Source organism: Arachis ipaensis, chromosome B10 (genome assembly GCF_059453495.1).
Source record: "Arachis ipaensis isolate K30076 ecotype BB chromosome B10, ASM5945349v1, whole genome shotgun sequence".
Lineage (NCBI taxonomy): Eukaryota > Viridiplantae > Streptophyta > Magnoliopsida > Fabales > Fabaceae > Arachis > Arachis ipaensis.
Genome location: NC_142435.1, coordinates 1,643,177 through 1,668,300, shown reverse-complemented (window position 1 = coordinate 1,668,300; position 25,124 = coordinate 1,643,177). Strand labels below are relative to the sequence as shown.

At 33.0% G+C, this 25,124-nt stretch overlaps 4 protein-coding genes across 4 annotated transcripts; 3 read left to right on the top strand and 1 right to left on the bottom strand.

The window, feature by feature from the left end:
• The first annotated feature begins 214 nt into the window (after nucleotides 1-214).
• LOC107622912 (choice-of-anchor C domain protein, putative (Protein of unknown function, DUF642)) lies at nucleotides 215-4,236 on the top strand. Its single transcript, XM_016324987.3, has 3 exons — nucleotides 215-463; nucleotides 2,832-3,329; nucleotides 3,413-4,236. The coding sequence occupies exons 1-3, from the start codon at nucleotides 373-375 to the stop codon at nucleotides 4,003-4,005; spliced, it is 1,182 nt and encodes a 393-aa protein (XP_016180473.1). The 5' UTR covers nucleotides 215-372; the 3' UTR covers nucleotides 4,006-4,236.
• Nucleotides 4,237-5,807: 1,571 nt separating this feature from the next.
• Nucleotides 5,808-9,428, top strand: LARP6A (RNA-binding protein). Its single transcript, XM_016325144.3, has 11 exons — nucleotides 5,808-6,368; nucleotides 6,645-6,726; nucleotides 7,221-7,315; nucleotides 7,410-7,481; nucleotides 7,581-7,660; nucleotides 7,764-7,845; nucleotides 8,117-8,164; nucleotides 8,264-8,329; nucleotides 8,419-8,553; nucleotides 8,740-8,836; nucleotides 8,922-9,428. Exons 1-11 carry the CDS (start codon nucleotides 6,099-6,101, stop codon nucleotides 9,047-9,049), a joined length of 1,155 nt encoding a protein of 384 aa, XP_016180630.1. The 5' UTR covers nucleotides 5,808-6,098; the 3' UTR covers nucleotides 9,050-9,428.
• A 575-nt stretch (nucleotides 9,429-10,003) lies between these two features.
• On the top strand, nucleotides 10,004-14,165 carry TRANS11 (translocase 11). Its single transcript, XM_016325743.3, has 8 exons — nucleotides 10,004-10,450; nucleotides 10,527-10,607; nucleotides 10,730-10,989; nucleotides 11,534-11,984; nucleotides 12,271-12,335; nucleotides 12,856-13,043; nucleotides 13,322-13,530; nucleotides 13,699-14,165. Exons 1-8 carry the CDS (start codon nucleotides 10,337-10,339, stop codon nucleotides 13,879-13,881), a joined length of 1,551 nt encoding a protein of 516 aa, XP_016181229.1. The 5' UTR covers nucleotides 10,004-10,336; the 3' UTR covers nucleotides 13,882-14,165.
• An 8,393-nt stretch (nucleotides 14,166-22,558) lies between these two features.
• On the bottom strand, nucleotides 22,559-24,904 carry LOC107623676 (cytochrome P450 710A1). The gene has a single exon (XM_016326023.3). It carries the CDS (start codon nucleotides 24,423-24,425, stop codon nucleotides 22,902-22,904), a length of 1,524 nt encoding a protein of 507 aa, XP_016181509.1. The 5' UTR covers nucleotides 24,426-24,904; the 3' UTR covers nucleotides 22,559-22,901.
• Between the last annotated feature and the right edge of the window lie 220 nt (nucleotides 24,905-25,124).

Sequence of the window (25,124 nt, the reverse complement as noted above, 5' to 3'; positions counted from 1 at the left end):
ATTGTATACATTGTAGGAATATTTCATTGACTCTTCATACTTTCTCTTATTCAAAAAGGAAAGGAAAGGAAAATGTGTGTCCACACTCCACACTAGAGATGTGAGATTAGAGGTCCTTAGTCCTATTTTGTGAAAGAATTTTCTGTATCCAAATTTTAATTTAATAAAGTTCGTTTTATTTATTTAAGCTAATAAGCTTTAAAAAAAAAAAAGAAGAGCAAAAGGGAGGGACCATAGGGTCCATAGGAGGTGGGCGAGAATCTTATATAAAAGGACACACTCACTCTCCTACTCTCTCTGCCTTTTGTGGTTCCTCCAACACTTCTCATATATCAGTGAGAGAGAGAGAGAATATTTTGGGTGTGCAGAGATATGGCTCGAAGCTCAATAACAATGAAATGGGTGTCCATGTTCATGCTCCTTCTGCTCCCCCATTTCACCCTCACTACTAAGGCAGATGATGGTAATGTTCTCTCCTTGCTCTGCAACATGTATGTGTCTATGTTCCTGAGATCTGATCAATTATGCTGGGTTTTTTCCCTTATGTGCTTCATCAAATTGTGTGGCCTAGTAGTATGGTACGCGAGTACGATAATGTTTTGTTAGTGTTTACTTTTTATTTTAGAATTGGCTCTTGTAGGCAGGGGTGGGGGGGTAAATTCTGGAATTTGGTTTTACTAATTTGAACTGCTGGATTTTGAGGACACTAAGGATGTTATACATACCAATTATAGAAACAAGAGGGTCGTTATTGTGTTCTAACTTGGAGCACTTTTCCTTTTGTGAGACCCTTTGAGCTTGATTTGGTTGGTTAAGCTCTTCTAGCTCTAGATGAAGTGAACTAACAAGTCTCATTTCTATGTTCTGTTCTCCACCGACTCTGCATTTTTCACTGTCTTTTTTTTTTTTTGGTATTAAAACTGTATAGTAACAAGTAACAACTAACAACTCAAAATAGAACAGATGTTGATTACTTTTTTAATTGTACAGAATAGTATATCTCTTTTAATTTTAAATGTGGGTGAGGGTAGCTTTCCTCCTTTCAATTTCATGTCATTTTCTATTTTCTTCTTTTTCCTCCTTTAATAGTTTCAAGGATGAAGGTAAAATTGTGCCCAAAAATAGGAATGAACAAAAAGATCTGCTAGAAAACATGATGAAAATTAAAGTGGCCAAGTTGCAAGCGAATAGTTAAAAAGATAGTAATTTCCAGTAATTGTTTTTAAGATAATACTTTTTGCTTTTGCTTTTGGCATTTTTTAATGAGGATATTTACACTAATTGAAAAATGTTAGAAGTTTATACTTTATAGAATTGAGGCTACGAATTTAATGAACTCATAAAGTTGGTATAATGCTATAATTACGCGCTTCTTAATTTCTTAAAACCACAATAGTTGACTGTAGGCAATATTCACAGTGATTATATCTTAGTTTCAGACAGCTAAGCTAAACTTGTAAAAAAAAAAACAAGAAAGAAAAAGTAGTAGAGTGTAAACAGTAGGAGTGGAAAATCATAACTAGCCTCGAGATGCATAAAAGAAGGCATGGCAACTTAAGCATATGGGACCCAATGAAAGGACTTTTTGGAATTTTTTGGTATATAATCTTAGGGATGCGAAATGACCTTATTACTTTTTTTTTTTTTGGTCTCCCACGGTATCCCCCAACCCGGCAGGTCAAAGACTAATCCGTCGCGGTACTGAGCTCCATTTAAGGGTTTGCCGCTAGCCAATGGGTTGCTGCATGCACAAGGCGGGATTCGAACCCCCGACACTTGCTTAAGCGGACTAGTGAGCTAACCACTAGACCAACCCAACTTGGTTAAAATGACCTTATTACTTATTAGACATTGTTCCCGCCTTTCATCGAATGCTTTTCTCCTCTAAAGTATAAGGACCTTTTCGTAAAGCCCATAATGGCGTTATCAATATCACTCACCAAATCACCAATTATGCTAGCAGATTTTACTAATTATTGTCGTTTAGGTCACTAGCTAGTAGCTATTTCCGTTAAACAAGGCGATTAAAAGCACGGTAACAAAAAAGAAGGTGCTTTTATTTTTCTCCTTGAGTCAAAGTGAGAGAGAGAGAGAGAGTACTGGGAGTCTTGGAGTGGGGTTAGGAGTAGGACCCCCCATGCGCTCAACGCGGCTTCTGATTCATGTTGGATTGGACCATACATAAATTTTGTTTCCTTTCAACATCAAACGCTTTTGTCGTGTTTTAGCCACTGGGAAAATGTTCTAATCCACTCCCTTGCTCCTTGCCTCGGCCTCATTCATACATGTGTGAATGGCAGCAGCTTATATGTCTGGCACACTCTCTTTGCTTCTAAGCAGTTCCACTAGTTGGCACGTACTCAATGAGTGAAAACATTTTGTTCAGCGGAGTCGACTTTACGTGAAGTGAAGTTGATAGTTGATAGTTGATAGTTGAGAGCTGTTAGATAAAAATTTAGTCGAACCAGTAAAATCATTTAACAGTTCTTAGTTATCAACTTCATGTGAAGTCTACTGAACCTGAGTTTTCATCATTGGAATAATGTTGAATCTTTTAGTTTCCTTAATTTATTACATTGATGGATAATGGCATGATTATGGGAAGGGGTCCAGTCGAGAATGGTGTAGGTAATTAGGTATGGTGCAATCACTGCAAAAATGTTGATTTGTTCAGCATAAATAAATATTGAATGTTGATTACGATTGAATTGGGCTGGGCAGTTGGGGACTTGGGGGCATGTGCTTGAGAAGGAAATGTTGCAGCCGGCCCCCAACACTTTTTTGTTGTCTTGTGTTGCTGGCATGTGAATGTGAATGTAATTAACGTACAGGACTAGTGGGAAACGGAGATTTCGAGGCATCACCATCAAATGGCTTCCCAAGCGAGGCGCTAGTGGAAAGCCCCACCGAGATCCCAAGCTGGAAATCAAACGGCACCGTTGAGCTCGTTGAATCCGGTCAAAAGCAAGGTGGCATGATCCTAATTGTGCCACAAGGAAGGCACGCCGTCAGGCTCGGCAACGACGCCGAGATCAGCCAGGAGTTCCCAGTGGAGAAGGGCTCCGTTTACTCCGTCACGTTCTGCGCCGCCCGCACGTGCGCACAGCTGGAGTCACTTAACGTGTCCGTGCCGCCGGCGTCGCAGACCATTGACCTCCAGACGCTCTACAACGTTCAGGGTTGGAACCCTTACGCCGTTTCTTTTAACGCCGACAGCGACTCCTTTAGGTTGGTTTTCAAGAACCCTGGCATGGAGGATGACCCTACTTGCGGGCCAATCATTGACAACATTGCCATCAAGAAGCTTTTCACTCCTGACAAGCCCAAAGGTATTTCCATTAATTAATTAATTACTATATCAGTAAGGTGAAAACTCACGTGAAGTCGACTTTACGTAAATTTGATATTACAGATAACGCCGTGGTCAATGGAGACATGGAAGAAGGTCCATGGATGTTTAGAAACACATCACTGGGTGTCCTACTTCCCACCAACCTCGACGAAGAAACCTCCTCGCTGCCTGGCTGGATCGTGGAATCCAACCGAGCCATCCGCTACATCGACTCGGACCACTTCGCCGTCCCCGGAGGCAAGAGAGCCATCGAGTTGCTCTCCGGGAAGGAAGGCATCATCTCCCAAATGGTTGAGACCAAACCAGACAAGGATTACAGCTTGACCTTCTCGTTGGGGCACGCCGATGACAAATGCAAGGAGCCTCTCGCCGTCATGGCTTTTGCCGGTGACCAGGCTCAAAACATCCATTACACACCAAACTCCAATTCAACATTCCAAACTGCAAATCTCAATTTCACTGCCAAGGCAGATAGGACCAGGATTGCCTTCTACAGTATTTACTACAACACCAGAAGTGACGACATGAGCTCCCTTTGTGGCCCTGTGGTCGATGATGTCAGAGTCTGGTTTGCCGCCGCCACCTCCCTCTCTAAATTCGCCCTTTCCAGGCTTAGCCTTCTCATTTTCGGTTTACTTTGGCTTCTACTCTGATGCCTTTATTTTCATTTCCAATTACCTTCTTTGCTCAATATTCTTACTAGTTACCTCTAGGTAAATTCACATGTATTGTATTTGAACTGGCCTTAAGTTTATCCAGTTTTTGCTATGACAAATGACAATGTCCTACTCCTGTCTTAGTACCTTTGTCACTGTTATATACACCGCATAGCTAGCGAGGAATTTGATGGTTGGATCTATAATATTCAATTTTGGAATGTGAAAGCTAAGTGCAATCTAAATTTCTGTTATTTTTGTGGGATTGATCCTCTAAAGTGGGATTAAAGCAGCTTGAATTTGCTTTGCTTGATGTTGCAATCAGTGTTCATGATAAGAATGCTTTGCTCTTTTATGATATATATAGCTTGTACAGTGTTAAATGTCATTTTGTTTACTCCAACATTCTTTGTTTTTTCGGATAAGTAATTACTATGACATGTAAAGTAGACATAGTCAGAGTTTTAGAACTAATGATGGCGGGGTTAACTGTACACGGTTGGACTCGGGTCCAACAGAGATCTAATGGCCTACTTTCATGAGTTCATGTTCATGATCTGGTCATTCTATGTTTAAGGGACTATAATTTGCTAGGCTTTGATATAATTTGCTATACTATGATCTGGTCATTCTATATTTAAAAACTCACCTGCAATAGTCTTTAGTCTTTACGTGAGGTTAATGATAGAGAACTATTAGGTTAATGATAGAGAAGTATTAGATGATTTGATATATTTGACTAAATTATTATTTATTATCAATTATTAATTTTATATAAAGATAACTACATATAAATTTTTATTAAAATAAAAAATTTTCAATTAAAAAAAAAGTATATGCCTATTTTGCCAAATTGATGGTATAATATAAACATTTGAATCGGAACAATTTTACTCTTAAAATGTTCCAAATGCAAAAGATAAAATAGAAGATACATATAATTAGCTTTTTAAAAATATAAATTTACCTTTATATGATATTAATATAGAACAAATGACATAGTCTCCTCATACTCAATTAAGAGGTTGCGGATTCGAGTCTCCATGTCTTTAGTAAAAAAAAAATATAGAACAAATCTTATACTAAGATATAATTATATATTATTATGAAAAAATATTTAAATTAATTATTATTATTATTTAAAATATCATAAGATGTATAATCAATATATCAAGTTTTCCAAAAATAAACATATTGACAAAATGATAAATTAATGTTCGAATTATTTATAAATCAAGATAATAAATTCACACAAAATAGAAATTTAAAATTTAATAATAATTAAATTTTTATTTTTTATTTAATCAATTTTCTCGTATTTAAATTTTTTTCCCATAATGACCTTTTAGTAATAATATTAGCAGTATATGATGTGATATCATCTTTAGGCTCATATTACTCTTACTATAATTATTATTAGGTAAAAACTCAAAGTGAAATCGTCTTCACTTAAAGGTGATATTATCTAATGTCTCTCAAATATCAACTTTACTATACCTAAGTTTGTTTCTCCTCTTTTTGGAATGCACATAATACCTATATTGAAAAATCATACTCCCCAACACTTACACACCCATTGTCTTTAAAAACAACCTTTTTACATTTTTTATTAACTTAAACATCCAAAATTTTTCTTCTATTTCAGAAATTCTTTATTTGTCGCTCCTCCTTCACCCTCCACGATCAACTGTTTTCAATCTCCATTTTTATATACAGAAATATTTATTTGTGAAGGATTTGAAATGACACGATCCATAAAAAAACTTTATAAATAAGCCAAAAAAAACATAACGAAATATGAAGAAAAAATTGGATATACAAGAATGTAATGAATTAATTAAACTAAGTGAAAATCCTGAACCATTTCATTTGTTTACTCTTTTAATTCTGATAAAGAAAAAATAAAACATAAATGACATTGATTTTGAAATAGAGAGGAAATGTCAACAAGGAAAACGTATTAACCCAGCTGATAAAAGGGCCCTCAAGTCTGAAAATCAAATCAAATAACTCCAAAACAGAGAGAAACAGAACAACACACCAAAACAAAGGGCGGGGGAGATTTTCTTCCATTTCCTCTCTCCCCCTCCATGGAAGGCGGCGACGATTCTCCCCCTCCCTCCGCCGCCTCGCCCCCTTGGCACGGCGATCACGCTGGCGCTTCCGATCCCGATCTTGCTTCTGGCCCGGAAGATATCGCTGGGGCTGAATTTCATGATCTCCTCACCGAAGAAGAGCAACACCATACCGACCTCAACCATGACCTTGACCATGACCATGACGATGACCACGAGCACGCCCCTGAGCCTGAAACCACGGACGTCTCCTTCGATGATCTCAAGCTCAAGATCATCAAGCAGGTAAAAACACCTCTTCCATTCCCCCTCCCTCTCAATCACTCTGATCTTCAAATTTCAACCAATTTATCTTTTTAATGTGTTCTTTATGTTCGATTGTGTTCTCTCGTAGGCACAGCAACTTAATAATGTTTTAATTCGTTCTATTGTGTTATGTGTTTAGTAACGGGCGTTAGAAATATTTATGTTTTAGCTATGACTAGGTTTTTGATGAAGACATTGTTCTATTCCTTCCTTGACTTAAGCTTGGTGAATTTGGTTGTGTTGATTTTGGTTCAGGTGGAGTATTATTTCAGCGATGAGAATCTGCCCACTGATAAGTATCTCTTGGGTTTCATCAGGAGGAATAAGGAAGGGTTTGGTAAGTGGTATTAACTATTAAGTCTCTCTGTGATGTTGCTCTTTTATTAGGCATATAATATGATCTGGTCGCCAATTCTTCGTGTGTTATGTATTTGCTGTTAGTCTGCTAGCTTTGAGATGTGAGATTATCCATTTTGAAGTTTTTCTCTGAGGTCTTAGGAGGGAACTTGTATGCTGTTGCATAGAAGCACATCCTGAGGGAGGATAAATTTTTGCGGAATGAGGATTTTATTTGTCTAGTAATAACTAAAAGCATTCTCTGAGGATATGCTTGAGACTGCCTGCATTTTATGACAACTATAATTTCTTCATAAAGAATAAGACAATGTTTCTTCTCATGCTTCTTTTTATTATTATTATTATGAGGAAGCATCATTGCTATCTCTTAAAAAAAGCTAATGTTAGTTCATGTTGTTTATGCAGCTACACACATTTCACATTTATTTATTTATCTATCCTAACATGTGTTTCTTATTTTCACTGGTCCTGCAGTTCCTGTATCAGTAATTGCTTCCTTTAGAAAAATGAAGAGGCTCAGTCGAGATCATTCAGTTATAGCTGCGGCACTGCAGGAATCTTCAGTGCTTGTATGATAAATCCTTCCTTGTTTTGTAAACATGAACTGCATTTGTGATTATTTTCTTGCAGACCTGAGGGAAATTTCATTAATGGGATTTGCAGGTTGTGAGTAGTGATGGCAAAAGGGTTAAGCGGGTCAATCCATTTCGATTCAAAGAATCTAGAGATCATAAGGTATTAGTTGTGAAGGGGGAAGATACCTTTTTAATGATTCTTTCTTTCTTTCTTTCTTTTTTTTCCTTTTGTTATCTGTGTCTTATTATTGGATTCTAGTTATATACTGTTTTGGTAGAGAATTTGCCAGAGGATCATTCAAAGGACAACCTTCAGCGAATATTCCGTGAAGCTGGAAAGTAAGATTTCTTCCAGCCTTGGTATTGTTTCAATATTTGTTAAGTAAGACCGTAATTTTTGTGGTTCGAATTCTCTTATGTGGACATATCTTCTTATATACAGTATAAGGCGGATTAGCATTTATGATCCACGTTCTGCTGCAGAGTCGACAAAACATAAACAAGAAACGTTTTTTAGTAGCAAGGTTTGGAATTATCTTATATTTAAATCTAGACTTAAGTATGAAGAGTTCTAACCTTTCTAATTGCTCGTGCTAGAACTTCCATTTTGAATATTTCAGTTGTCTTAGAAATGAAATATAGTGCTGCTAGTACTACTTCCATAGTCAACGGTACCCTGTAAAATTGCTTGCTTATGTCTAACTCTTGGGTGTTAACTAACGTTACTTTTTGCCTTTTCTGTTCATTGTTTTTTTTTTTCTCTCTTACTTTGACATCCATTTTACATTGATGTAGTTACATGCTCTTGTGGAGTACGACACTATTGAGTCGGCTGAGAAAGCTGTGAGTATCATTTTTTATATAATTTTATATGCATAGTTTCATAAGCATTTATCGCCTGGCCAATTGATGTACTCTTCCCTGATCCTCGTTCCTGGTTAGGTGGCTTTGTTAAATGATGAACAGGATTGGAGAAATGGCATGCGTGTTAAACTTCTCAAGAAAATGGTTAGTTCCACATTCGTTCTTCATGAGACAAATTATCAGAAAAAGTTAACGACGACAATGATGATGATGATGATGATTTTATGATATAGGGGAAGTATGGACACAAAAAACAAGCTTGGAAGGTAGCTAATTCTGAGAAGAATAGCTCTAGCCATGTGTCTGAACAAACAGATGAGGAAAATCATAGCTCAAATGAGCTTCATGAAGATACACATGATGAAGAGGTTTGTTTTACATTGTTTTCTTAACCCTTTGAAGCATCCTGTAATTTATCTATTATAAATGAATCATCAATTGTTAATCATATAAATGCAACTATTAATAGATATTTTTAAAAGGATATATTCCAGATTTCTGTTTTCAATTTGAATAAGTTTTCATTCACCTGCGTTGCTTTCCTTTCATTACAGGATGGCGACCACTTGGCAAAGGATAATAAAGGTGGGCACAGGCCTAGAAGTCATGGAAGATCAAGAAAACAAAAATATCGTGCTGCAAATGGAATAGGTATCTCTCTTATTAACAGTTCTGCTTGCGTTCTATCATTTTTAAGTTGAATCTCTTCCCTTGTTGATAATTGTATTTGTTCCAGGCCATGGAAGCACTTCATCTACTCATGTCATGGAAGCACCGAAACCGCCTCCTGGACCAAAAATGCCCGATGGAACACGAGGCTTTGCAATGGGTCGAGGGCGACCTCCTGTCCCAGCTCCCAATTAGCAAAGATTTGGAGCTAGACAAGAAGGACTTGTATTTAAGCAGTGTTTTGCCCGTCGGTTGTAGTGATATCCTAGTTTTTTTTTTAATTCGGGGCTATGAGTGTGTTTGCTGGAGTCAACATTCAAGGTTTTTGTTGGGGTGTTCAATTTTATGGGACAGCTTGTGAAAGCTAGTAGTGTTGGTGGAGCATATTACCTAATTTAATGTTTTATTAGGCTGAAGAGGATAAACCGTACTTCTATTATGGTAATCCTCACCTTACGAGGAATCTGTGTAACAAAACAATCCCCTGAAAAATCTGTTAATGGGGAGGTGAAAGCTATCGTTTTGATATTGATTTGAAATTTACTATAATGATCACTAGTATCGTTACTTAAAACAACGGGGTTGGCTTGAAATATTATTTCACAGAACTTGTAAAATTTTTAAGGTAACCGGATCTGGAAATCTAGGGAGAATCCATGGGTCTAAACTCCCGCAGTCTACTCATGTTTTGTTCTTATATTCTATCCTGACACTTCTCCCTTGAGTTAGATTTTAGGTGGATTAGGTTCATAATCATTCGTTAGGGTGTGTTATGTGGCTAACGAACAAGTTCTGCGAAATGAGGGATAGCTAGATTGCTAGCTACTTTATTTAATAATAATAATAATAATAATTTCTCGAGTGTGAATAAAGTGGGATAATTTGCCCTACGTTGGAGAATTATTTTAGGATCGAGATAATACTCAATTTGATGTCTGAAGTTACAATCGAACCTCAATTTAGTCCTTAAAGTTTCAATTGCCTCAATTTAGTCCATAAACTTTTCAATTGACTCTGTGACGAGGTTCAAGTGGAATTTCAGGGACCAAATTGAGTATTTTCTCTTTTAAGATCTTATTTTTCATGAGAAAGTAACAGTATTACGAAAAGATGAAAAAGACATTAGGTAAGAAACAGTCGGAAAGCCAAGAAGAGCAAGTAAAGATGAAAATTTTAAGATGTTGAGATGCCAATGGTGTTTCGAGGTGAGGTGAGGTAAGTGTGTGACAGTAGGAGAGTTACGTTGCACGATGACAGTAGTAACAAACTAACAAACAAGAAAGAAAGAAAGTGGAATGGTTGTGTAGCGCCATTCTGACAATTTCCCATCCCCCACCCTAATTGCCTCCCGAATTTATTAATAGAATATATGCATTGCACACATCTCCCTGGATTCTCGAATATACCCATGGCCTTGTTCTGTTTCTCCTCATATTCACAACTAACAAACTCAGATCTACATTTCTCTCACGTTCCATATCCATGGCTTCACATCCACGCCTCCCCTTCCCCAATCACCTCCCTCTCCCTCTCCCTCGATCCTCATCCTCCCTGGTCCTTTCTCCACCTTCATCCTTCGATTTTCCCGCTCTCAAGGTACTTTACTGATCTCATCTCCTAATTAATCTCAACGTTCATAGATGGATAAGTGATTCGATTCGTTCTCCTGCAGCTACGTCCATTGGCTATCCAACAACATAGCTCCTCTTCTCGACGTCATTTTATTCATACCAGTACCAGAGCCGCCGATGATGTACGTTTCTTCCTCTTGCTTCTCATGTATTCAGATTTATTTGGTTGTGATTGGATTAAGATACATACATACATACATACATACATACATACATACATACATACATACATACATACATACAGGATTCTTTTGACATGCCGTCTCCGGAGGAATGGACCTATCTTGATGATTATGAGAATTTCCCTCCTCCTGCTGCTGCCGAATCATACGTCATGTCCTCCAGTGATGGCGAAGACAGCGACCGTGACGCGTTTCTCACTCCGGTCAATGATCTTGAATTACCTGCTGTTTCTTCCTCCTCGGCTTCCTCCAATCATAAAGACTCTATAACCGTCGCTGCTCATCGTTTTGCAACTCTTAGCAGTGAACGCAAGAAGCATAGGCAAGTATGTACAACTTGTATCATTGTTGTTTTTTGAACAATCACTTGAAATTCACGATGAAGGCAAGGGAATCTCACTAATGCTAGTATCTAGTTTTGGTAATAATTCTTCAAATAATTTGATAATCGGTCCCGTTAAGTTACCAACAGCATATCTGCCAACTTCTGCAAACTTTTATTTATAACTGTGTTTCATGGAAGTGTCTTCGTGGATGTGTCTAATAAAAATATCTTTTTTATGATTGTGTTTAATAGAAGTGTCTTTATAGATATATTTTCTGGATGTGTCTCTTTATATATGTATTTAAAATATAATAATTAATTATTATTGACAATAAGTTGGCAGATAATATGTTGGTACCTTATACTTTTCCTTTGATAATTGATAGCCCAAACTATTAATGGTTCTGTATGACCATGTTTCTAGAGATTTGATGTATTCTTCATCATTCTTAAGTTGCTGCTTTTGCCTTTATGATTCATAGGCTTTTCTCTGGGATATTACTTACCTCATCTCCTTTACCAATTGCCTTTCAATTTGCAGGATCAAACGTGGCATGATCATCACTGTGGGTCTTATAATAGTCTTGTTGGTGCTGCTCTTGTATGTAGATTGGTGTGCGTGGAGAATTGTTAGATTGCCCTTGTCTCCTTTTTATTTGACCCGCCCTTTCCTCCTATCAGCCATTTTGGTCTCTTTTGCTGGCTATGTTTGTGTCCCTATTTTTCGTGGTTTTAGAGCTATCAATGTCATCAAGCGCCAAGGCCCAATTAGACATCGCTTGAGAAAGAGGACACCTACATTGGGTGGTTTGTTTTTTGTACCTATTGGTATAATTGTAGCTCTACTCCTTGTCGGTTCCTCATCTGCTGAAGTGTCTGGGGCAGCTGGTATGACAGTTGCATTTGCAGCGGTTGGTTTGCTTAATGATATATTAAGCCTCACCAAGAATCACAGGAGAGGTTTGCCTGCACTGGCAGAACTTATTTTGGAGGTAACCATCATTTAAAAAAAAAAAATCATTATTTTATTTTCTTTTTTTTATTTCTATTGTGCATTGTGACTAATTGTTCTCTGACTAGTCTTTGCTATCTAGTATCTAACCACTTACTAATCAAAAGCCTCAGTTTAGTTCTAGAAACAAAATCCGTGTCTTGATGCCCACGTAGATAAGTAGACACTAACTGTGAGGAACTAAAGTAGGGTGGTCTTGAGTTTTATTAATTTACAAGTTCTACAATTATTTGTTTTTATTAAATTTGCATTTTCATGCCTTACAGATAGCTGTTGGAACGTGGTTTTCATTTTGGCTGGACATCACTAGTATATCTTCCCCTTATGGCATGTATACCTTCTTGTTACTAATCTGATCAACATTTTTCTGATGGTAACTCACATGTCTGTTCTCATAAAAAAGCACTTTTACAACCAGTTGCAAACATGGATTTCCCCTTCAGTTCCTGGGTTAAACCTTTAATTAAATGCACTTGACATGTTTAATATTTGTTGTCAGACATGCTTGGTCTGTTCAGATGGAATAGTTAAAGGATGGAAAGTAACTTTAGAGAGCAATTAAAATTCTCTACGACAAAATCATATCCATGTGATTTCAACTACTTTTCATCTTTTTTTTTTATTGTATCTTCTCAATAAAATTGCTATGATTGCACTCATGAAAAATAAAATATTGAAGCATTGTAAAAACATTTTTTAATGGTCGATCATACTAACTATAGAATGCAGATGATGATGATGCCCATAAGCAAGGTTTTTTTCGTTCATTTATTTTAGTATATTTGGTCGTTTGATCTTGTAACAAATCACTCAAGTTGCCTCCTTCCCCTGATTTCTTTACATATATGCAGGAAGATGTTGGTACCACTTCCACCAGGCCTCATGTACTTGGGACGATATTACCATCTCTTGACTTCATTTTCTTTTGTTTCTGTCGGACATGGCATTAAGTTGGCAGATGCTCTTGATGGACTAGCTGGTGGTACTGCTGCATTGGCTTTTACTGGAATGTCAATAGCCGTGCTTCCAATATGTTCTGGTTAGTGGCATGTCTTTTAAGTCAGTTATAAACCAATTATCTCTAGGGCAGATATCTCTTCTTTTTCAACAAAGATGCTCCACATCTTGATATGGATTTAAATATATTAGGGTATTCTTCGCATTCTAGTATAACAGTTTTCTTTGGGAATGAGCAATGACACCTTGCCTCCTCTTATTTAACTGGGATACTGACGATGGTCATTTTCAGTACTACATACAAGGAAAATTTGCTTCTGTTGTTTGCTATGTTATTGATCTGTTACCATCGTAAACCAGACCTCGCTATATTTGGAGCTTCAATGGCTGGGTCTTGCGTCGGATTTCTCCTGCACAACAGATACAAAGCATCTGTTTTTATGGGTAATACAGGATCTTTGGCACTTGGTGGCGCATTGGCTGCAATGGCTGCATGTAGCGGAATGTTCTTCCCACTTTTTATTTCATCTGGAATTCTCGTTCTTGAGGCATCATCAGTTATCATTCAGGTCTTTACCACGCTTATAATGTGACTAATTTTATATGGAGTTAAGATTTTTTTATATGAATGCCTAATCCATTTTATAAAATTCATTCATCCTTATTGTTGGCTGCAATTTTCATGTGCGGAAAGTTCTTATTTTAATGTTATTGCATTCTGTTTTCTCATTTTTCAGATATTGCACTTGAATGTAACTAAGGGGTTACAGGAAGCAGGGTGGCGCTTTCTTAGAATGCCGCCCTTTCATTATCACCTTCAGTTACGTGGTTTCAGAGAACCAAACATCGTATTAGGTGCATATCTGATATCATCTGTGTTGGCTTTGCTTGGTGGCTATGTCGGTCTAATTTCAGCATAAGCATCATCAGTTACCTTTACCAGATGATACATGTCTCTGTTTCTTGCAAGCTTAGCTTTGATTTCCACCTTAGTGGTTCAACCATTGAATTCAACCTATCTTCAATATCTCCCCATTGGAGCATGATTAATATTTTGGTTAAATTGACAAACATATTAGTAGCATTCCCTGCCATCCCTTTAATATTTTCCTTAACCCATTGTCACGCCCAATACACAATTTCAACGGATACCAAATGATAACATATCTCGAGATGAATCCATTTTTGTTAAAATTTTCGTCAATTGATTTTAGAATTATTTGTCTCTCTTTTTTAACTTCTATTATTCAATAGATTCATGATGAATGAAAATTGTTCATAGCTGAATAATGCTACTAAGTATAATTTCAATCCGCAATAAAAGGGATGATAGAGTTTTTCTCGTGAAAGATAGAAATATGGTTTTTTTTTTTTTTTTGGTCGGTGGATTTGACAATTCCTAATCCTAGGTACCCCAATGGATTGGACAACCCTCAATTCTAGGTACACAACACACCCACACACTCCTCACATATTTTATCACATTTTTTCTCAATTGCATTCTTTAGAGTTTGAACCCTAGACCTTGAGGTGGGGAGTGGGGAGAAATGCCATTAGAGCCAAGGCTCATTGGCAGAAATATGGTTAATCGGGAAGAATGTTGAGACTTATTAATGGGTCGAACCTACTAGTAGGTGCCATTTTTGAGATGGTTGCGTGTCAAAGGTTTCAAATTCATTAGGATTAGCCCATAGTCAAAGCTCGACCTATCATGATTCATGACATTATATTTCGTTCAAAATAAATAACCCAGTTAATTTTGTTATCTAAAAATGAATAAAATCAATGTATCTCAAACGATATCCAATCTTCATGGTCAAAATACTTCGAAGGAAGCATCGTCTGAAATGTTCACATATAAAAAGGGTTTTGAAAAATAAATATTAGAAGGGGAAAAAAAGGTTGGTTGCCTCAATTTTCAACCAGGAATGTTGCCAACTGCTCACATTTTCTTCTCTGACTATAAAGGAAGGAAGAAACAATGACAAAAAGGTTATGCAAGAATTAGGATTAGGATTAATGGTGATGTTGATATAGTCAGAGAAGATGGAAATCACAAGTTAGAGAGAATGACATAAAATCCTTTTATAAAAGTGGGTTTTATTTTAAAATTAAAATCGAACCACTTGTCCACTTATATAAATCTAATAATTGTAATTATATCTTCTCATTTTTCATTAGATATCATATATATAAAATATTTTAATTCTAAAAGACTGTATTAATATTTTTTAAAAAACTAATATGTCTAAAATATAAATTTTTAAAATTCATTTATCACTTTACTCTAATATTAATAATAATATTGTCAAGACTTTTTCTAAATGGAAGGTGGCACTTAGGTAGCGTTTGTTTTTGGGGCAGGACACGGAGACATGGACAACACTTGTTTAAAAAGTGTTTGGAAGCAGAGACATGGACAGTGGACATATTGTCTCTGAGACAGTTTTTTATACTTTTGTGTCCACTCTTTCACGAAGGACAATGATGGACACGGGATTTGGAAGAGTGGACACGGACAATTTTATAAATTTTGTTTTCCTTTTTTTTCACTATTACCCCTTCTTATTTTTCCTATTGCGTTGTTCAGAGATACTTTTTTCTTCCTGTTCTTCTTCTATCTCTTTCTTTTTCAGGTACTCTCTCTTTTCTGTAGAATTTTTTATTGGAGGTAGATAATTCTTTTCTTTTTATCGTTTTACTTTAATACCATTTTAACCTTATATTATATTATTTGATTTGTAATAAAAATAATAACAAAAATAATTAATCTTAAAATTTTTGAAAGATAAATATTAGCAAAAGTAAAATTAATCTTTTAAAATGCTAAAAAATAATTTATAAATTGTAATTGATTTTATATAATTTAAAGAAAAATCAATTTTTTATAAAGAAAAATCAGTTTTTAGATTAAAAAAATTAGTTTTTTTTAAATAAAAAAATATTTTTATATGCAAAAACTAATTGTTTTTTCATGTAAAAATGGATTTTTTTTAAAATTAATTTTTATTTAAAATTAATTTGGCTTATTAACTTAAACAAAATTTTTTATTAATCAAACTCAAATTTATTTTTTTTTGTTAATCTTAACCATATGTATTCCTATATATTAATAATAAATTTTAAAATAAAATAATTATATTTATAAATTTTATTTTAATATAAATACTAATATATTTTTTTATTAAAATTTTTTGCCTCTTCAAATATTTTTTTCAAGTTCCGTCTGTACTCCTACGTACTCTCATTTTTTTTTAATTAATTTGTATTGATGTAGAAAATTTGGAATCAAGGGCTATTTTAGTCATTTTATATAATATTTTAGTCTTGTCTATATGTATCCAAACATAATACTAGACATTACATTAGTGTCTTGTCCATCGTATCCAAACACAATACACAAAAGATAATTTTTAGTGTCTCCGTCCTATTGTCTCCGTTTCAGTGTCATGTTCTATCCTGTCTCTAAAAACAAACGCAGCCTTAGGGTTGGCAATAGGTAGGGTAGGGTTTAGACTCTATTCTAATCCTACCTGCGAGTTAAAAACTTTTTTAAAATTTTACCCTACCCTACCTACGGGTTAAGAATTTCTTAACCCTAACCCTACCCGCACCCTAAAGTTTTAAACTCTATCGTACCCGATCCTACCAACAGAAAAATAAAAAAATTTCAAGCAAATATAAAATTCAACCATTTGAAATTTTATACATATTAATAAAATAGAAAATAAAAAACTAAGTTCAAATTAAAAATAATAAAATCTTAAAAAAATCTAATATAAAATTATAAATAATATTATCATCAACTAGTTTAGTAGTTATTTCAAGTTTTTATAAGAAAAAGATTATAGGTTCAACACTTACTTTCTTTACTACATATATAACTTTTACCTATATATTATATAATATATTAGAAATTCCGGTAAGGTAGAGTATACTCTGAATCCGTATCCTACCCTACCCGCAAGCGAACTCGCACCGCACCCTACCCTACCCGTAGTGGGTAGAGTAGACAATCCTACTCGAACGGATTGATTCGAGTTAAGTACCCACGAGTAGAATATAGATTGTCAGCCCTAGTAGCCAGGGACGGATTTATGTTATTGGGTGCGGGGGCAAGCGCCCCCGCTACAATTTGAAATTTTTTTGAGTAGTATATGATAATAATATTTATTTGCCCCCATTAAATTATTAAATTTGACCCCACAATAATTTTTTACTCAACTTTTGGTACATAATAATTAATTTAAGAATTTTATATTGAATGTCTATTAGAATAATCAATTATCAATTTAAATTAGATTAGTGTTCTTTCTTAGAAATCAACTTGAAAGAGTATTATTTATCTTCTTTTAAAATTAGCTTTATTTTTTTCTGTAACAACAACATTAATTGAAAGAACTTTTTCAACTATGAATATCGATAAGAGTTGATTTTAATTGTATGAAAAGTAAATTTTAAATAATTGTTTAGTGATATATATATATATATATATATATATATATATATATATAAAGAGATGTTTCGATTGTATTAAGTAAATGATTACTTAATTTCTTTAAAATAAAAATTTAAAAAATAAAATTTTAAATTATATGTTATTGTTTAAATTACTATTTTAGTATTTTAATTTGTAAATTAGATATTTCAAAGATTAATTATATTTTATAATAACAAAATATAATTATAATAATCATGCTATATGTTCGTAAAAAAGAATTACCTATATAAAATATATATTAAAATACAAAATGTATATTAAAAATAAATTAAAAAATATATGTATATACACATAAACATAATAGTTAATAAATAATTTAATAATTAATTTTTATATACACATAATAATTTTATTATAAAAATTATTATTATATTATATATATTTTGTTTCGGCTCTTAAAATTTTTTAGATCTGTAACTACTAGTAGCACTCCAATCTTGTCAAGAAAACAAGTCTCATCTTCTTTTGTATAATTGTATTCATCGATAGCGAGTCATATTTACATTAATTAATTTTTATATAATATAATAATAAATAAAAAATGATAAATACCATAGTTAAAATTTTCTTATGGTGTATAATTAAATTGAAGGGACCAAATTCCATTCTCCACAACAAAGAGAGATCAAAATTCAAATCAAACCACTCTAATATTTTCAACCATGTTAAATATGTACGTATATAGATAAATTACTCAAATTAGGTATTAGTATAAAATATATATTAAAATAAATTAAATTTTAATATATAAATAATATTTTTAAATTTTTTATATATATAAAGGTCTGGATAAAATAGTGAAAAAATCCAATGTAATGAAATAATATTATCTTTTTAATAAAACAAAAACTATAATTTAGCTTAACTTAAAAGTAGTGTTTTAAGACATTCTTTTAACAATTCTTTAAGAAAATAAGAATTTTATACATTTACTGCCACTGAAATCTTAAATTTCTTACACTAATTTTTATTAATAATAAACTTCAAGTAGTAACTGTGAATTTTTAAAGAATACTTACTTTTTCTCTGAATTACTCATTTACAAAACCCTTCATCCGAGACCTATAGGAATGTAGAATGTTTTTAAAGAATGTGTGTTTGGAGTGTAAACAGATTTTAGTGTTAATATATTTTTGTAGAATTAATTTTGATCAAAATTTAATTGATGTTAATGTGATTTATATTTAAATACTCTTTTGTCAAATTTGGAAAAAGAATGCTATTGGATGCATAATTATTAAAAGGACATATTATATTTTTAATTCATATTTTTAAATTTAAGTTAATCAAATCAACCATTAAAATAATTATGTAAATATTGTTTTATGATTAAATAAATTATTAAGAATTTTCAGATTAAACTTTCTTAATTGAATATGTTTAATAGTAAAAAAATATTGAACAAACTTTTAGAGGCAAAATAAATAGTTAAAATATTTGAATTTTATTTTGGGATGCTCCCATAAAGACACAACATCTTTTTTTAAAGATTTTTTTTAATAATTAAAATTTAATACATATAATCACTTAAATTATGTTATTTTTATCAAAATTAGGTCAGATAAATTAATTTGACTGAAAAAAAGTGAATCAAATTTTGAATCAATCTAAATTAAAATTATTTTTTATAAAAAATGACTACAATACTCCTATTATATAAAATGATTAAAATACTCTTATTATATATATTAATTTTGAGAATTCTAAATTCTAATATTTTTCTTCTCTATCGTTATAGGGTTAGAATTTAAAGTTTTTAAAATTAATATATATATATATATATAAAATAAGAATATTTTAGCTATATTTTATAATAGAGATATTGTAGTAATTTTTATAAAAAATATTAATTTGTACTGGTTTAAAATTTAATTTATTAATTATTTTGCTAAATTGATTTGTCCAATCTAATTTTAATAAAAATAATATAATTTAATTGATTATATGTGTTAAATTTTAATTTTTAAAAAATATTTTTAAAAAAAAATATTTTTAACATCTTTATCTAAGTGGCTTCCTTTTATTTTATTAAAAGATCATTAGAATTTGTTATTTTTTATTATTAATTAGTTATTAATATTTAAAAATATAGAATAAAGTATATTATTAAATTATTAAATTAAAAAAATTAAATTAATGATTAAATAATAACAAAATAAAAAAATTTCTGATAATCTTCTCGTATTTTTTATTTTGCTATTTCAATGAAAAAATGCCGATATAACAAACAAAATTTCTTGTTTTATCTTAAATTCTTAATACATCTGTTTAATCCAAAACTAAATCCGTGTTTAAAAGGCAAAAGAAAAACCCAAGAAGATAGTTCAAAGATCGAGGAAGTTAAACCCTTGGACTTTTTGAAAACACAAAAAGAAGGCATACATGCAAGTGCATAGGATAGCCCAACCACTGTGATTTCCAGTTTCCGATCTGTGGCACCTCCTTCATTGGTTTTCTTGTGAATACTGAATAGTTAGTTAATCGAGACTACACTCACGGGATTTTGCAAAATTAATGACAAAATCCTCCATGCTATCCTAATCATCATATTCTATTATTCGTCGGAAATGAATCCTCTCAATTGTTAAAAAAAATTGACAATATAAAGTGTGATTTCTAACGTTTCATTGCTCTTTCTCATATTTATTCTTAGTCCCATTTATAAAATTAATGATAAGAGATTACACTTTACTCTCTTAATTATTAAAAAAAATGGAGAGAATCCATTCCCTCCTTCATCCTTGTAGATTTTGCTAACATGGATCTCTAGGATATACGTTTTAAGACATCCTCCTTCAGTCCCTTGGTTTTAAAATTTCAATTTAACTAACACATGTATCAAGGACATATAATATATTTATTATTAGTAAAAAATTTAAATTTTTTATGATAAATATATTAAAAATTTAAATTTTTTAAATTTTAATAAAAAATTTTAATTTATAAATTTAACATGTGTTCTTAAAATATAAAATAGATAAATTTTTAAAATAATATTAGCTTTCACTTTCTTAGTTTATTAAAAAATTAATGTATTTAGACTAACTTTTTATCTAGATATATTAGTTTTTGAATGAATCAAAAAATGAAAATAACGCTTATTTTAAAATGAAAGGAGTATGTTTTTAAAGTATTTGTTAAAATTATTATTAATAAAAAAATTTAAAATTTTTAGTGAACGTATAATAAAATATATTAAAAGTTTAAATTTTTTGTATTTTAAGTAAGAAGTCTTTTAATTGACAACCTCAAAAATACATATTAGTTAAATTCTATTATTAATATTGCTTCTATTATTATTAAAGTTATTTGATTTTCAAATTTTTAAAACTTAGGGATTAAAACTTATATGACATAAAATAAGTGCCATTAACTCATAATTAATTTAGTTTTCTTAATAAAGAATATATTTTATTTTGTTTACTATTATTCTTGATATGAATACATATTTGGAATTCTTGAGAAAATTTGATATTGTTGTTGCTATTTTTTATTATTTTAATGACTAATTATTAATAATTATTTTATTAAAAAATATATAAATAAAATAATAAATTTAATTTTAATATATTTTTAATGTAAAATAATCTTTCATGTGCATTCAATTATACATTGACACATTAATAAAAATAAATATATTTTTTATTAATCATGTAAATGATCCTTCAAAAGGACTAATATAATTGAATGATGATATAAAATATTTTATACTAATTTAATGTATTAAAATTAAACTCTAAACTAACATATCAAAATTTAGACAAATACATAATAACTCTATGGTTTGTATTCATAGAGGATTTTTTTACACTAAAAAACTGCAAATTGGATAGGCCCTTCATATTTCCACCAAAATCAAGTGGAGTTTACTTGATTTTCTCTTAAAATTTAATTTTTCTTTTGATATATAATGATTTATTGATTTGTTCTATGTTCTTGTAATTCCTGAAAAAATTCCATGCTGTTCGCAATTTTTGCATGTGATATTATAATTCATGTTATAATGGATGGTATCAGGACAGATCCAAAAATGTTATCATGAGGTCAATAATACATATAATATTAAATATTATGTAAAAAATTATATAATATAAAATGTATTACAAAAATATACTGATAGAAAATATATTTTAAAGTATAAAAAATATGTGTGTACTTTTTACTAACGAAATGGTCAATTTTTCATATCATAAAATTCATCTATAATAGAATTTATGTCAAATTTTTCAGCAATTTTTTTCAATATAATTAAAAGACAATTAACAAAAAATTCATCTTTTATTTTGTTTTTGAGTTATTTTTCACAATATTCATAGTTAAAAAGATCTCTTAGTTGTAGCAATTAAAATAGAGAAAATTAATATCAAATGAATAAAAAAAACGATCACAAAAAAAAAAAGAATTTACTTTATGAGATTTGAACAATTTTATTTAATTAAAAAATATTAGTATTAATATCGTTTTCAATTTTTTTTAATATTACTACTTACTTTTTAAATATTAGAAATTATTAATATTTAAATTGGTTTAGACTTTTATTTATATTAAATTAAATACTAAATATTTTTTAAAAAAAATTAAATTATACATAATAACTATTATTATTAATTTTTTTTTAAAAAATTGAGGACTGAGGGATCCACTCAACACCTTATGACTGTCCCTAGATGGTATGTTTTATTTTTTATATTATTTTATATTTAAATACCAAATAAAGTGTATTTCTTGTCTATAATATATTTAAAATTAATCAAAATTATAAATAAAATTTAATTTGATTCAATTTTATTCTAAATATTTAAAATATATCTCAACTTTATCTATATATCCTCAATTTTTAATATATCCAACAATAAATAAAGATATTTTTTTAATTTTATCCCTTATTATACATTATTATCATCATCATTATTATCATTATCGTTCTCTTATATTGAATACGAAAAACGATCGGTTAGCAATAATCTAATTAAAAATTGCATTTAATATAAAATTTTAATTATAAAAATTTAATTTAGAATCATTTAAATTATAAATTGAATAAAATTATCAAGAAGACGAAAGTAATTAAACCAAATAATTCCAGAGAATCCCAGAGTTATCCGAAAAGTAGGGTCACATGAATAAGTTTGCTGTCCTTACTTTTCATTAATCATTTTATTTGATTGCCAATAAACACCCAATGTTCCACCATCCAATGACCTCTAACAACATTCACGTCCACAAGCTTTTACAGTAGTAACATTTTAAAACTCAATGAATAAATCATGAAGGGGGGGGGGGGGGGGGAGGGGAAAAAAAAAGAGCAAAATACAAGTGAACATGCTTGACACTAATAAATGACAAATGAATAAAATGAAAATTTTGAAAAAAAAGAAAAGGCAAAGGCCGACACAATTAACAAACAATGCAAAGGGCGAAGAAGGGCACTACGGTAATTCAGTGCCCGGGGAAAGAAGGATAACGTACGCAACGCCTAGACAGGAACACCCTGCAATCGTCTTTGGGGCAGATGGTGGGGACGTATGCAATATCATCGCAGCCGTCCGTTCTATCTCTCTTGAAATCGATCAACGAGGCGAACATCGCTATGAACAGAACCAAATGATTCAAGGCATACCTCTGGCCCACGCACTGATGGGCCCCAGCACCAAACGCCAGAAAGTTTCTTTTATAAATCTGGTCCTCTTGTCTCTCCTCTGAGAACCGGTCCGGGTCGAATCGGTCCGGTTCAGGGAATCCCTGAAACGATGACTCGTAAACCGACGGGAAAACGATCGCGCCCTTCGGAACCACGTAGTTTTCAGTCAACGGGAAATCCACCGCCGCGATGTGCGGCACCAGAGTCGCCGGCGGACGGAATCTCACCACCTCACGAGCCACCGCTTGAGTGTACCTCATCTCCCTCAACTGGTCCGTCGTTATTAGTTCGTCGGACTCAGGCGACCAGATTCCGGCGACCTCGTCCCTCACCCTGGCCAACACATCAGGATGAGAGTCCAGCAGCGTCACCGCCCACAGAAGCGACGACGTGGACGCGTCCTGAGCCGCAAAGAGGAAGTCAAAGAGGTATCCACCAATCTCGGCGTCAGAGGAATACGGCGGAGGTGAAGTATCTCCGGCGAGCTGCGCCTCTGCGATTTCGCGTAGTGTGTCCTGCATCCAGTAATCGATTAAGCACGAAGGTTCCTCTCCGTTCTCCATCCTCTTCTTGCTCATAGCCGTGCAGGTAGCTAGGGTTCCGGCAAGACGATCGACGGCGAGCCTGGCGTTTCGGAACGCCATGCCGGGGAGGTCGATGGGGAGCTTCATGAGACCGACGTTGAAAAGATAGTAATCCCTCTCGAAGCTCTGGCGGGCCTTGGGGGTCAAGTAGGGCCCAACGAAGACCGTCTGAGAAGTCTCTAAGTTCATATCCCGGGCTAAAACGCGGAGCGGAATGGGGGCTTGGGCTTTGTGTGAGAGCTGAACCCAGGACTTAAGATGGTTGAGGATTGTGATCTGCTGCAGCGCGGTGTACGTGGAAAGAGCCCTTGGAGTGAAGTTGGGTGCGATTCGACGACGGAGATTCTTATGGTCTTGGCCCGTCATGTAGATGAGGTTGTGCTCACCGAATAGCTTTTTACCGAATGGGTGGCCCACGAGCCTGAATGCGTCGGGCCTAACATTGGCGAAGACCTTGTGGGAGAGCTCTGTGTCTCTTATGAAGACTATGAAGTTGCCGATGATGTAGTTCACAGAGAGTCCTGCGGTGGTGGACTTGGCGAGGCTGGATTGTTGGTCCCAGAACTTGGTTGGGTTTCTGACCAATGCGATTGCGTTTCCTATGAAGGGCAGGACCACGCTTGGCCCTGGGATAGACCTCTTCTTGCTTATGTACTTGATCTGTTCTACAAGGACCAGCAAGATTATGAAGCATGTTATGTATGGCAATAGGGGAGTCAGAGGAGATGCAATTGACATGTCCTCTCTCTCTCTCTCTCTCTCTCTCTCTCTTTGTGAAAGGAGGTGGGTGGTTGGGCTTTCTTCAGCTCTCAATTTATTTAGATGGATCGTCTTGGAGACTTGGAGGAATATAAATTAGGTGGGAACAATAAAAAATCAAATTGTCTGATTAAGGGGTCAGCTATGGGCTAAGGTCAAAAATGGTGAGTCTTCACTTCAAGATTTCAAGTCAAATTTGAGTTTCAGAGGGAAAATATACAAGAGGTACCTGTCTTGAAAAATAAAGAGAAAATAGTACAGCGCTATCAATAGTCTTCGTTCTAGAACAATGCAAGTATAAGAAGGAGGAGCTAGGAGGAGATGAGGGGAGGAAGAGGTGGTGGTGGGTCACTATGGTGTGGGGATGTGATCCAGCTATGACGTGGTACACTTTGATTACGACAATATAAAAGGAAAATAAAAAGAGCTTATCCTTTATTTGCAATGGACAAGAGAAAATAGTATATAAAAATATTATTTTTTTTTTTAAATAATTGGTTCGTTAGTATTTAGAATTTTATAAAATATATAATTCTTTAGATCGCTAATTAAGACTTAAGAGGAGAAAAGTTAAACATCTTTACTCTAATCCATAATGTGTTAGTTGATTCGAGAATCCTATTCATATTCATTTCCCCTTCAAATTACTTGTGTCTTGTGAGTTTGTTCATTGTTGTC